The following is a 15,356-nucleotide window of genomic DNA, read 5'->3' on the forward strand; positions in this document are numbered from 1 at the left end:
TTTTTCACAGCAAAATGTGAAAATACAACTAATAAACAGAAGTTTTTGCATTTAAGACATAAAGGCTTGTTTTAAAGCTGCAGTCTATAACTGTTGCCTCTTGTATTGAGGTATTGACAGGTATCAAATAAGGGCTTAATAAATTGAGCACATTACAGGACATTCCCCAGATGATTGCCTTTTAAAATCTTCAATTTCAAAGCCATCATCTAGATGAGAAATCATGTTTACATGACTCCCCATCTTCAGCACCCACACACGCATAAAGCTGAGTCCTCTTCTTTCTGTTTAACGGTATCTCGTAACAATGCTAAGATCAATGATGTCAACATGACATTTTCCACAAAATCTAAAATGATAGCTCAAATTATAAATTATTTTTAGCTTTATCATTTTGAGCTTACGGCAAAATCAGGATAAATAGTAAGAATTTTCAAGCACTGTACTTTATGTTATTTTTATTTCAACCAAAAAGTTACAGATTGCAGCTTTAAACCTTGAGCTGGTGAGACCTGTTTTACACTTTGCCATTGCTTGCATAGCAGCCAGTGTCTAGAACTCCAAACATTAAACAATCTTCCCAATACACTGTATTCACCCCTCAAACATTTATCCAAACTTGGACTTACAGTGCATTTAGTTTACTTTAAATTAGTATGGCTGCTCCCTGGGGATCAAATCCCTCAACTTTGCAAGGTTAACGCAATGATCTCTCAACATGTAGAATTTCACTTTTTCTCTTTGTGAGATGCACACACACCTTGCTTGGACAATTAGCATGTCAAAAAGGCATTGAATGTATATGTATTTATGTAAGCATCTTGCTAAATTATCACAATTTTTCAATTAAAAATATAAAAGGTTATTTAGGTTACATTTAGGTCATTTGAGCCATGAGCATGAAAAAAGTGTGCATGTGTATACGTGCTAGTGCAAGAGCATTACTTACATTACCATTTTCAACCCCATTTTTTATCATAAACGGTTTTGACACAGGCACTTATTTTGACAAAAAACGTGATGCACACAGGATCTCTCGACATGCAGGACACATATTTTGAAAAGGAACCACACACATGATACTCCGAACACTTATTTTGAATTAGCGCATCCCCGGTTGAGGAGTCACGAGCCGCCACTGCTGGAAATCTAATCTATTGTAATCTAGATAAACCGGTTTTATTAAAACTGCTGTTGTTCCATATGTTATTTCTAATGTCTGATTAAAATTTGTAAAATATATTTCTGCATTTCTAAGGCCCGTAAAAAGGTGTGCTTTGTGTATGTTTATTCGTGGGATGCAAACAGATAATGCAAGTAAATAGGATGAAAATGGCACACCACAAACACAAAAGTGGTGAAAAATATATGCAATTTAAATTTAAAGGTGGGTTTAGCAGCCCCTAGGGTGACCACCAGTAGTACGTTTGTGTGGGACAATTTCAAACATTGAAACAATGAAAGATAAACTAAAACTGTGATATAATGTATATAAGAAAATCCTGGAAAAAAACATTTGTAGACACCACAGCAGGCTACAGATTTGTTTAAAGGGATAATTCACCCAATAATGAATATTTTGAGAAATGTTTGTAACCTCATTTATTTCCATAGTATTCTTTTTTCCTACTATGGAAGTGAATGGGGTCCACGAAAAGTTTGGTTAGAAACATTTCTCAAAATATCTTGTTTCGTGTTCATCAGAACAAAGACATTTATGTGGGTTTGTAACAACATGAGAGTAAATAAATGATGACAGAATTTTCATTTTTGTGTGAACTATCCCTTTAAGGTTGAGGACCAAGACTAGCATTTTTGTGATGTAGTTGTTGTCTGATTTTTTCAAGTAGCTGAGTGCGAACTTATAAAAAGAGTTTGTGTGTTTTTTTCACGGAGATGGAGAGAGACACCCGTTCTACTGACGGCCGTCACAGCCTCTTAATAACAGCGTTCTTTGCTTTCCTCTCAACCATTGGAAAAAGCCTATTCTTTTTTATTCGTGTGTTGATGCATCGCCACAAGAATCATCAAAGTACAGCGAGAGCGATTTGAGAAATTATTCATAGTCTGATTTTAAATCACTCTCGTGGTACTTTGATGTTATCTGCCTGTCGGTTCTGGCAGCGCCCCATGAAGTCAAACACTCATATTTTTGTGAGCGGGGTTGCTGCTTTTGACATAGTGCTGTGAACAGTGGCCACATTTTTAAAAATCTGGAATCTGAGTGTGCCAAAGAAAATAAGAAATCCATAAAAAAATAAAGAAAACTTAATCTTTACATACTGTAATACATTTTTTATAATTTTGAACGATACAATGTATTTTTAGCTTTTCCTACAAATATTCCAATCCTACTTTATTCGTCATTACTACAAATAAGTAATTCTGATACATGCAATTCCTGTCTATTAAGACATGTAGACATTTTTATCTTTATAATGTACACAAATAATAATCTTTTACATTTTTAATATTTGGCATATTTGTGTGTTGTAAGAAAGGGTCCAAAGATAGGGCTGTGCAGTACAACGCAAACTGATACGGGTGGTCACCCTATATAGCAGCTTTAATGATCCCGAGTTATTATTTAACGTTATACTAATAGAAATAATGTTATGATATAGTGTGTTTGATGATTGCAGTCTTTAAGACTTTAGTCAAAAAGATATTAACTTGCCCAGGCCATTGCTGATAAAAATTTGAGGGAACATGAATGGAGATTAGATTAATGTTAAGATTCAGTTATACTGGCGCTACTTGAGTTAGAAGTCTTTGAGAACAGCTGGCATGCATGACAGCTCAACTGCCTGTCAATACCACATTGTGTGCTGTGTTATTGTCTTAGTAGTGGAAAATAGATTTTCTATCTGAACAATATCTTACCCTTGTGTGCATTATTTTTTATTTGTTTTAGAGAAACACAGACATTTAAGTGTATTAACAGAGGAGGAATATCCAAATACAGTATGTTCTGGTGAGTGTACATTACAGCTTTGTATCAAACTTTTATTCTTTCATCTTTTTTTCTAGATTTTTGCATCTTCCTTGACATAACATGTTTTTTATGACCTTTGTGTATTTTCCAAAACCAAAGAGGATGCAGACACTAAACTTGATGTTCCTCAAAACCATGAACCTCACCCTTCCAAATCTGGAGGCAACCAAAGACCAAACATCAGTTTTGACAAGCAGCAACCTGTTTTTGGACTTGAGGTTGTAAGGCCTGCAAAAAGGTGAGTAAAATGCGTGATGCTTCCAGAATGATTTACATTCATGCCAGCTGCTGCACTGGAGAGAATAAATGTCATTTGCACTTCTGTATGTGATACACCAGTTGTGTTTGCTATGTGGGTGACTGTAGTGTTCACATAGACACTATTACTGAACACTAACATTTGTGTGCCTCTTTGGATATTATAGGCTAATGGAGTAATGCATTACATGAAGCATTGTGTTCTTTAATAAAATAAATTATTTGATGAAAGTTTGTAAATAACCTTTAAAGAGCACAAACAGAGAGTAATGTGTGCATGCAAAAGTTTGGCTCTTTGTTGTTTGGAAATTATTGAACTGTAAGAGAGTGTTAGAATGGATGGATAATGTATGTTAACATAAAACGTAATGGGCCTCATTTATCAATCTTACGTAAAAACAAGCCCTGATCCATGCATAAGTATCATTTTATGTCAGGGTTCTTGTGTGATACATGAAACATTTGCATGCCACCAATCTCATTGTATAAATGATTGTATGTTCATAAACGTGGCAGATGAAAATTTTCATAATTTAAATATTTTACACCCATATAAATGAAGCCTCACCCAAAGTTCATGACTTGAAGAAACATAACCTGGCCATGCAGAGGAACTTCTCAATAAATACTGAACTTTTACCTTTTAAGTTTAAAGGCTCTCTAAGCGAATCTGCGATACGTTAGTTATTGTTGACGTTTGAAACTGTTTTCAAACAGACGGAGCGTAGCTAACTCCTCCCCCACCCTTCCGTGCTTTCATGAACGCGCCCAACCCCCACCCCCAAATCCTTTTTGTCGTTTATTGGCTGGAATACTTTGTTTTGTGATGCTAGGTTTGGCCACTTGTTGATATTGCCGTTTGTTAAGCCTGGGCTGTCTACAGAGATAGCGTTTTTTTACAGTTTGATCAGCGGACAGGCAGCAGGCAGATAGTGAGGAGATGTTTCTGGTATGTAACAAAAAATGTTTTATGGTCTAAAACGCTTCAATTCGCTTAGAGCGCCTATAAATAAAATAGTTTGAAAGTGAAATCAAAGGAAGTTAGAAAAGTCCAGTTTGGAGCGATATCACTGAAGAGAAATTGATTTACACAAAAAACACCTGGTAACCTTGTAATTTAAACAATGAAATAATTAACATAAATATTATAATATTAGTATTTAATATAAGAAAATACTTGGGACTTGGGACAGTCCACACATGAACAATAGTATAGTATCTTTTTTATTTTATGATTAAAAATTTTGCATAAATTCATACAACTTATAATAAATTTAAATATCATAATGTAAACTATTGCAAACAACAAAGTAGTTAGAATTAGTAAATTAGTGACAAATCATATAAGTATGGTTATATTTTTATTTAGGCGGACTGTATTCCTGGGTAAAACATACATCTTCACTCTAACTCAAAACTTGGATACATGAATAACACCTGACGTGAGATTTGACTCAAGTCTTGTGTGCACAGATGTTCCCCTAGGTTTTCAGTTAAATGCTTGTTTCATAAATGAGGCCCAATGTGTGCAGAAAGGTTTCAGGCAAGTCAATGTGGGTTGGTTGCCTGACAGTTTTCTTTTTATAAAATGGGTACAGCAATCTAATTAGACATTTGTGTTACTTTGCACAATAAAGCATGTTTTGGTGGCACTAATAAACTGAGAAAAAGTATAAGCATTTGCATATTTATAATAAGTAAAATGAAAATAAGAAACATAATTCCTATTAAATACCAGTTTTTCGAAATCCATTTTAAATACCTTTTTGTGTACAAATATAGTCAATGTAAATCCAAGCTCTGAGCCAGCCTGGCAGTGAACTGGGGTCAAGTGGTGCTGTTTGCACCAAAGTCTTAGAGTCTCCTTGTAGGGGAGCTCTAGCATTTAGAATGGTCTCAGCATCCTTGTTTGAGTGATTGGAAATCATAATTTTGTCCCTATCAGACGTTTTCAGAGCTCAGACCTTGGGTGAAGGATTGAGGCTCATGCATGAGACAGAAGGTCTATCCAGATGGGAATCTCCCAAGGAGCACTGTCCTAGAGAGAAATCAGTTCTGAAAACCATGCTCAGACTGGCCCAAATGGACTGGGTCTTGGCAAACACAGAGGAGCAGAGAAATTAGGGCTAGTGGTTTTTTACATCCTTGGCCACGTCTGTTACATGGGTGGGACCCATGGTAGAAACTGTGATAATTTCATAGAGAAAGGGTACAGGGCATCTTTGTGTAACCCTTATGACTCACAAAAGATCACCCAGAGGGCAAAGCCTCTGCTTTTGAGGCACCATTACTGAACTCATGGAGAAATGTGTCATGCTGACTGCTGTTATTTCTTTGATATCTAGCAGCCTTAGAATGGCTGACAATATTCCTATAAGCTCTCCTTGACGAGAGTCGGTACTTCCCTCAAAATGCCCAAAGCTCCTGCCAACCTGAGGAGGGGGCATGAATGTAGGCCACCCTGGTGGTTTCTCAGACACTTTTGCTGTGCGGCTTGTAATACCCAACACATGGTAATAATGTCTGAGAGAAGTGTTTGGTGCTGGAAATACCTCGGTTGCAACCCTCCACTCTAGCCATCAGCTCTTAAGCAATTGATGTGCCATGAGAGGCCACAACCTTTCCTGATTCCATGAGATAAACTGCTCTTTAAAATTGCACACCAGCTTGTAAGCATCTGTCATATAGTTTGACGGAAGTTTGTGGAGGTGCAAAGTTGTAAGGGATGGCCGAAAGGCTGCTGCAAAATCAACATGAGATGCATGGTCACTTCAAGAGTGCTTGAGATGGTGTTCAAATGTGGGTAGCCGAAAGAACTTGTGTTATATAAATACATCAGCTTTTTAGATTAAATAATATGATTTGGTTTGAAAACATATTACTATGGGGAAAAGCACAGACCGTGTGATTAATACTATCAGTTAAGATTAGGTCAGTACTGGATATATATACACAAATGCTTATACAAATGCTATTGGTTTGCCTGTAGGCACTTTGATTGACTTTAAAGCTGTTGATTGTGCATGCAGGCATCTAAAATAACAACAGCTATATATTCATTTTAAATAAATGAGTTCTATTCAATGATACATCAACAGTTCTGATCTGTCCTGATCTTTTCTTCCTAGGCCAGAGAGTTTGGCCTCCTTGCTGCCATATGACCATATGTCACCTAATGTCTCTGATGTTAAATATTTTGAGCTGCCACAACCAGAACTGTCTGATGCAGAGAAAATGCCCACCTATGCAGTCTCCAAAACTATCCCAGAATCTTCTGTGGTCCCTGTCTTTACTTCCTCAATGAATGAGGTCCAGTCCATGCCATCAGATAATATACAGAACTCTACTGAGCTTGCTGTTTCGCAATTAGTTGCACAAATGCAAACAACAAATGAGATAGGTCCTCATAAAGACAAGACCTTGATAGAGTCCTCTTATGTTATAAGTAGTGTTCAAAAAGTGGATAGAATACAAGAACAGACAACAAGTTTAGAATGTATGACAAAGGTCCTTCATTCTGATCCGGAAAAGTCCCAGTCACATCATATTGATAAGGGGTAAGTGTGGAATGACACACTTGTTGTATCATAAATTGAGTCAGTTTAGTTTTCACTTGTACACTAGTGTATATACTGTATGATGGCGTTTAGTTTGAAAGGTTTGAGCATACAGCTACATGCATACGCTAGCATACATGTAAAAATTGAATTAATATAATCAGCATAGTGTTTGTGTTGTTGTCTATTTGCGTCTTATACATCCATTTTACATCTTATCTGTGACCTGTGTTTCAATGTTCCTCAGCACCACAAGCATGGATGCTATGCTACCCTTATCACCACAAATGTCTCCGTGGTCAACATCCGTATTGGCTGGTGATACAGCTGAGAATCACACGGGAGACTTGTTTGTAGACAAGCTGCTGATTAACCAGGAAGTTAGCATTCTTCCCTCTGAATATAAGATAAAGAGCGAAGGAGAGGAGGCTATGAAAAGTATGGTTGTGTCAAGATGTTTTGAAGATGTCAGTCGTGTTCCTTCTGTGCCCAACATGGCACTTCTTCTTCCAGCCTGCCCCAAAACTGCTTTGCTACCAGGAATGCCATCTTTAACTTTTCCAGAGGGCTTGACATATAGGGCTGAGTCTGTAAAAATATTTGAGTGCATTAAGAAAGACAAACCAGTGGAATGTTTAGATTTGGAATATGCATTTTATAACACAAGTACAGTGAAGAATATGATGTTGCTACAGTCGGCCTGTCCAAAAACTGCCAATATCCCAGGATTTCCATCATTGCTGTTTCATATGGAACAATCCCCCAACATGGTTAGCCTCCTTTGGACATGTCCCAAAGTCTCTCTAGTGCCTGGTTTACCTTCAAGATACCCAATTATTTGGTCAGATGAAGGATACTGTAAACAGAATGTGGTATTATGGGAGAGACATTTTAGGAAAAGTAATGAGCAAAGTTTGATAATGTCCTCAATGAAAGCTAAAAATATGGCTGCATTGAAACCATCATGCTCAGCAGCACCCAAGATTCCTGGATTTCCATGTGCTCCAAAACCGGGTATACCAACGAGTATGGCCAGTATTTTGCCATGTTGTCCAAAAGTGTCCTACATTGCTGGATTTCCATCTGTAAAAGATCTTAATTCATGTCAAAATATTGCCCAACTGTGGCCATCCAACGATGAATTATCTATAATAATTGCACAAAGAAATCAGTCATATTTGAACATCCTTTTGCCTCCGGAAGACATTGATCTTAATCAATTAAGGGGAATCATGAGCATAGTGCCATGTTGCCCAGGAAAAGCAAGAACTCCTGGTTTTCCATCTGTTCCAAAACAAAAACAAGACATTGCATACAATATGACAAAATTTTTACCTTCCTGCCCAAAAGCCACTTTGGTCTCTGGATTATCTTCTATACAGATCCTTGCAAAAGCAGAATGGCCAGAGAACATGAAACCATTTTGGATTAAGACACTTGCATGTCAGCCATGTCATTCAATCTACCAATGTCCAGAACAGTATAAGATTCCACAAGACAACAATGCGAATAAGAGTATGACATCAATGATACCATCTTGCCCAAGAAACGCAAGAACACCTGGATCTCCTTCTGCACCATGGCTCATGCCTGAAACCCAAATAATTTCTGGCACACTATCAACCTGTCCACTGAGTGCTAAAACTCCAGGAATCTCCTCTTTACACCTGAGCAAAAATGATAAGACTATGGTAAATAACTGGTCTTTTAAGGACAATGCTGTTTTGGTGAGAAGGTGTTTAAAAGAAACACCAATGAACCCACCTAAGGAGATGAAAGTTGCTTATCAGGACGAAGAACGTTTTAGAATGCATGCTATTTTGCCATGTTGCCCAGCTAAAGCAAGTGTTGCTGGCTTTCCTTCTGCACATCCTTTGGTCATGGTTTTAATTTCCCCTTCTTGCCCCACAGTTTCAACAGTACCTGGAATGCTATCAAGCAAAATATCCAAAGTGGAATTTCAGTGGTTTGTAAATGAGACACCATTATGGGTTGAACAACCGAAGAGTAGGCTTTGTCAACTAAAACATCCTGTTCTGCCTCAGTACGGGGAAATCAAGGATGAAGCAATCAAAAGAAATATGTTAGCTTTGCGACCATCTTGTGCAACCAGTTCTAAACTGCCTGGCTTCCCATCAGCCCCAGGGCCAAAAAAGAAAGGAAAAGTACCAAGTATGGTTTCTATTATGACATGTTGTCCACATCGTACTAAAATATCTGGCATTCCATCATTTGACTTAGGAAATGGGACTTCTTTAACCGCATGGCCTTTTGGGGAGATGCCTCTGTACAAGCGGATCCTGAAGGATGAGTCAAATATGATAGGCACTTCATTAATAAACTATGTGCATCAGCCGAATTTTCAAATGGCAGATATGATTACTGTGCCATCTTGTGCAAGGCAGTCAAGTGTGCCTGGATTTCCATCCACATATAGTAGTTTATGGTCAACACAATTTGATGGCCACAAACAAGGATATTCAACAGTGCTTGGTATGACAGATGTTAAAGTAGACCTTTCCTCTCCAAACAAATCTGACCATAGATTTGTATTAGAGGAGACCAAGGAGAATATTAACTTTTCATCCAAGGAAGGAGATAAGGGAATCCTTGAGAGGGGGTAAGTTTAGGTGTGTGTGTAAAATAAAAACCTTTATTTTCTGATCCTACGTAAGTGAAAGGTGCATAAAATACTTTCCATTACACCTTTTTCCAGGAACATACATTGCAGAATGTGGCATTCCATACCAGACATGCCACTATTATTGACTGTGGGGAAGAGGTAAGTTTTTTTAGGAAACATGAGACAAAATATGAACTTATTAATTCAGTGCTTTGTCTTGCACTAATTGCAGTAAACACCTTACATCTGCATCTAACATTGGTAGCTATTGCTCTGTCGAAAATTCATAATGGTGTGAAAACTCATGGCATGTGAGGAGTGGTGGAGACAAAATAAAGGTTGATGCGCTCACTAGTGCACCATCAGTAGGTTTATAAAGATGATGCACAAACTGTTGAGATGGAATAATGCATGCAGTCATTGTGCCATCTTGTTTTGTCATAAAATCTCACATTTGCCATCTAATGTTTTTCCTCAGATCTGAAAGTGATCAGATCCTACCTTCTTCCACACGAAGTGAGACTTGCATAGATAGTCTGGCTAAAAACAGTGCGGTGGATAAGGGTATATTATGGGCATCAACAGAAAGACCAGATCAGTTGGCTTATGAATTGAAGACAGGACAGACTACAGATGGTCTGGTGCATTCACCAGCGAAAGATCATACAGGAGTGCAGCAAAAGTGTGTACCAAACATGGTAGATCTTCTTCCATCATGTCCATTGTTTTCCAAGGTTATTGGATGTCCATCTACAGCCCATTGTAGCCAATATGAAACAGACATAATGAACTGGCCCACTGGTTTATTTATAATTTGGGACAAGACACATAAATCTACAAATAACATTTTGTCAACACCCTTTCAAACCCACTCTGAGGTACCTCTCACCTACACATGTCCAAATGAATCGAGAATTCCTGGATTTCCATCTGCTAAGAGAGCAACTGTTTTGGGAAGAAATTTAATGAGTGCATTGTGTCCATCTTGCCCAGAGACATCCATCGTTATTGGCACACCTTCCCGGTCCCAAATTCCAGAAGAAAAGCATCATGAGGAGTGGCTTAGCATAAAAACGTCATTTTTGGATAAACACACAAAACCCAAGCCAATTTTAAAGATTGAATGTCCAGTTGAGTACTCTGCCACTGTAAGGATGGTGGCCATGGTTTCATGCTGTCCATGTTCAACACGTATTCCTGGTTTCCCATCTGCCCCAATGAGCAAAATAACAACTATTCAGTCATGTGAAGAGTCAAGTCAGGAAAATCTCTTATCTACTAATCCAAAAGATTCAACAATTTCTGAGTTGAAACAGAATATTGATGCCAAATGTGCATATGAAGCACCTCATGATATATTAACCCTACAATCTCAAAGAGCTGCACAGATGTTGGATTCTATCCCTATAGCTCAAATAGAGCCAAGTATGTTGGAGCTTTTTCCATCTTGCCCACTGCTTTCTAGTATCCCAGGATTTCCATCTTTAAGGGACCTTCCAAGTGTAGAGTGGATTACTGAACAGTCGATAATATCCTGCAATTTCTTGAAGGAGAAACCAACTGGAATTTTTGACACTGGCACTAGAAAAGTTGGCAATCATCTAGAGATAGCAATGGCACCAACATGCCCACAAGCGTCATGTATTCCAGGATTTCCATCTAGACCTCATCCTAAATCACACATTGAGCCAAGCATGCAAAACATTTACTTCTCTTGCCCAACGGTTTCTTATATAGCTGGCTGTCAGAGCATCCAGACACCTAAAACATCCAACTGGCCAGTAAATGCAGTAACCATGTGGTCAAACCCAATAAAACCTCCTGTTGTTGTGGACATGGACACACTACGTCAACAAACCATTTCTAGAATGTTTGCATTATCGCCAACATGTCCATCAGTGGTCTGTGTCTCAGGTTTTCCATCTGTGCCCAAACCAATAATGCTACACATCCTTCCAACTTGCCCAGAGAAGTCTAATATTATTGGATTTTCTTCTAAAGGGGAACCAAAGCATTTAGACAGGTCAATTGACAAGAAAACATTGTACAGTATACCTCTTAGAAGCAAGTATGTTGCTATTGTTGAAGGACTGGATTGGATCAATGACTTATCAAAAATAATGTTTGCATTGGCCCCAACCTGTCCACTAAAAGCAAGTATACCAGGATTCCCATATGGATATAAGCACAAAGTTAAGCTGCCTCCCAGTATGACTGAAATTCATCAGTGTGTTCCGAAGATGTCAAAAATCATTGGATTCTCATCAAGTGAAAGTGAAGTGAATGCAGAATTGTGGCTTACTAATGAAAAGTCCCTAATGGAGAAGCCACTGAAAACAAAATTAGAAAAACTTGTGGATTCATCATCTGAGCAAATTTACAGGTGTATTTTGCACATGTTTTCACTAGTGTCAACCTGCCCAAGAGAAGCTTGTATACCTGGTTTTCCCTCTTTACCCCACATTAAAATGGAAGGTTTCTATCTAAATAAAAAGCCAGACATAGTCAATATTTCACATTCATGCCCAAATCTTTCTTTTAAATTAGGAATTCCTTCAGTAAATTTTGTATCTATAGAGGAATCTCAACTTAGCATGTGGTCAACTCAGAGATCGATGTGGATAAAACCCTTTAAGGAGAGACTTATTTTGTCTGTTGGTCATGCAAAGATTTCTGAAGAAGATTCCAAAACTATGTTTTTGCTTGCTCCTACCTGCACTGATAAGGCACAAATCTATGGGTTTTCTTGCTTAGAAAAGCCCATAAAAGAAAAGTGCACAATGACATCTATTGAGCAACCTTCTCCAGAAGCTGCCCAGCCTGTAACCAATGAAATACATTTTAACCACCAAGTAACGGAAGTGCCATGTGGACCAGCTAAGGCAAAACTTATTGGTTTCCCAGATACTTCTACAAGTTTAACCTCTGCATTAAGTCCACCCCACCAACATACTGAATCTGAATCCAAATTTACCCAACTCGTAGAATCAGAAAGAAATCAAATGCCTGAAATGAAAGAAACCGGTAAGAGACTAAGAGTGTGGCTTAAAAGTTTAAGTAATATTTACTGTATTCTTAAAATGTACATAGTGTTTCTTTGTATTTGTTCCTTTATAGACAAGGCCATAAAAATAGAATATTTTTATGAGGTGCCCTTGCCTAAAGGGTGAGTTACAAAGCATGTTTTTCTGTGAAAACTATTAGAAGTGAACTTGTTTTGTTTTGCATGTGCATCAGTTGTCTTGACAAAGTATTTTTGACTTTATCAATTAATTCTTCATATGTTTTATTGTGTTCATTTAATGTATTATATATAAAAAGCTCACATGCAAAAGCCGCTAAACAACAAAATATTACATATATTGACCAAATGCTCTCTGCAAGTATTATATGTTCATCAAATGCAAAGGATTTTTCAGCAAGCTGCAAGACTTTTTTACCCGGTTAAATGAAGTTAACCAAATATACTTGGATATTGACCAAATGTTTGAGCCGGGGTTTCAATTGGGTATGGCAGGGGGTGGCGGCTGCCATAACTTGGCTGTTCAGGTCAATGCAAAACAATAATTTAGCCCATTTGTCATCATCTTTAGCTCATTCAGCTCGCGTTTAACAAAAACTTTACACTCAAAATTTACAGATATTTAAGTTCAGAAGGAGCTTTCACTCTGAGAGCTGTAAGGTAAAACTTGGCGTTTTATAACGTTACATGTTATGAACAAAGCTGTGTGATTTATCTTTGGACTTGTCTGACACACACTTGCAGTATTTTATGGCTCATGCGTTTGTCTTGTGCTTTTTCTCTCAGCAAACAGGATAACCTTTTGACGAAATTGTCATGCATATCAATTTGTCAAATTGCTTCCATGATGTTCTCATCAATAGTTTAAAGTGTTGTGCTTTGTGGTGATATTTTTGCTTGGTTGCTGCAGCAGCATGCATGATATGGTCAGGTTTGGGAATTAATAAAATATATAAATATGTCTCGTTGAGTTAGTAAGATTGATTGATATCACCATAGTCTCCCATACCTTAGCTTTCTGTGAATTGACACCACGGTTTTGATTCTTCTACCTTTATACAGAAAGGATAGTAAAGTATGACTGGAGAATTCGAAATAAAATGAGTAATAAGAAAATTCATTAATTTCATTGCCATTAAAGAGAAATGGCATAACCTAAACATAAAAGCCTTATAAAAAAATGCTCATTTAAAAAAAACATGTCAGACCCACTTAGATGGTTTTGCATCTGAACTCTTAATATATTTACTTGAGATCTTCAGCATTTTGAAGGTTTATGCAAAGACATGTATGCCAGTTATGTTATGCCCCATTGTAAAATTCTCTAATAAAATTCACCACAGAATTATTTGCATTACCTAATAAATATGTGACTATGTGACTAACAGTTTGTTATATCATCTCATCCTGTGTTGTGCCTGAAATTTTTTTGCATAATGCACATGAATAACATAAAACAGTCAGTTTGCCTTCTTTTTGAAAAGTAACCTATTCTTTATTAGCATCAGTAGTGAACAGGAGTATTTTCTGGAAGAGCAACATTTTGGAGAGCAATCTTCTAGTAAAATCCATGATACCACAGAGCAAGGCGATACTGATATAGTATTAGGGTGGGAAGTCTTGGAGGCAGATGATACTTCTACAGAAAAAGAAGGATCTTCTGGTCTTGTTAAGACTATAGTTGATGTCTTTCACAGAGGGTAAGCAAAAACAAAACAGATATAAACATTAGCCTGTTGACACAGATCTCAATTTTAAGTATAATTTCCCAAGCATAACATATCCTGGCGACCAGCATGGCTGGTCTTTTTGGTAGGCTGCCCTGCTCATAGAAGTTTTTGGTAAATTTTTTGACATGTACAATCTATTTAAATGTTTTCTTGAGAAATTTAATTGATTGCTCATACTGTAACTTGAATGGCTGGCATAGCATCAGTTTCCATGTGTTCTGATGTTATAATAATTGTCATGCATTTACATTTTTTTAGTTTGGGAAACATTTTTACGTTTTAATTCAAGTGTTACTCTCTCTTAGTTATGAGACCGTTGCAGCAATATGGCAGCCCTCTAGTACCGAATCAGTCTTGGACACATTAGATACTGCCAACACCCTTTCTTTTTCTATGGATCATGAGGACAAAAGCATTCAGATGGCCAGTGGATGTGATCATTTATTGGAGGCACTCGGACAGGCAGCAGAGCCTGAAGTGTTCGATTATGCTGAACCCTACATGTGGCGTTTGGTTGGTGGTCGTTCGGAATCATCACTCTCATCGACAGAGAATGAAAGCTGTTCTTTAGAAGAAGAGGATTTTTGTCTAATGAGGAAATGGCCCCCCTTGACAGAGGCTGATCTTAATGAGATGACCAAAGAGGAACAAGAGGACAACATGCGTGTTGACTCATTGGTGCAAGAGGGGACAGGTGTTGCTCAAGAGCAGGATTTTAAGAAAACTAATAGTGTTGATGAGAATGTGACGGAGGACATTGTAAAGTTAAAGAGATTACAAGATCAAGCAGCAGAATTTTCAGTCACATTATTGCCAGAAAAGGGGTGAGTTTGTTAGGAGTGTTGCATTCAACCCCAGCTCGGAGTCTCGCGAATGTCAGCATGGCTTCTGCAAATTAATTGTTGGTTGTTGGAGTTTTCCTCTTTTTTTATTAGCACATATTTCATACATTTATTTAGTGAGCTTATAAAATGTTTATGTCATTGGGTCTAATTCTTCACAAGTGGCACCAAACTGGATTACTAACACATGCCACTTCCCCATTCCCCTCAGACATACAGGTAGTCCCATCCCAAACACGCCTCATTCAGATACGTGCACTTTGCAACAATGAACATTGGGAATACAAGTAAACATACCTGTTTTTGCATTCATTAGCACAGGGGTCTCC

General features: G+C 37.7%; 1 protein-coding gene across 6 annotated transcripts in view; it reads left to right on the forward strand.

The window, feature by feature from the left end:
• Positions 1 to 15,356, forward strand: part of ehbp1l1a (EH domain binding protein 1-like 1a) — a 54,322-nt gene that overhangs the window by 25,290 nt on the left and 13,676 nt on the right. For 4 of the 6 annotated variants that reach the window (XM_073859821.1, XM_073859823.1, XM_073859822.1 and 1 more), the window contains 9 exons: positions 2,915 to 2,974; positions 3,095 to 3,233; positions 6,382 to 6,810; positions 7,058 to 9,430; positions 9,527 to 9,592; positions 9,912 to 12,457; positions 12,551 to 12,599; positions 13,958 to 14,155; positions 14,491 to 15,009. In XM_073859821.1, the coding sequence (XP_073715922.1) occupies positions 2,915 to 2,974; positions 3,095 to 3,233; positions 6,382 to 6,810; positions 7,058 to 9,430; positions 9,527 to 9,592; positions 9,912 to 12,457; positions 12,551 to 12,599; positions 13,958 to 14,155; positions 14,491 to 15,009 (6,379 nt within the window). The remainder of the gene's footprint in view (positions 1 to 2,914; positions 2,975 to 3,094; positions 3,234 to 6,381; positions 6,811 to 7,057; positions 9,431 to 9,526; positions 9,593 to 9,911; positions 12,458 to 12,550; positions 12,600 to 13,957; positions 14,156 to 14,490; positions 15,010 to 15,356) is intronic. The other 2 variants (XM_073859824.1, XM_073859825.1) reach the window with 2 other exon arrangements.

Source organism: Misgurnus anguillicaudatus, chromosome 21, assembly GCF_027580225.2.
Source record: "Misgurnus anguillicaudatus chromosome 21, ASM2758022v2, whole genome shotgun sequence".
NCBI lineage: Eukaryota > Metazoa > Chordata > Actinopteri > Cypriniformes > Cobitidae > Misgurnus > Misgurnus anguillicaudatus.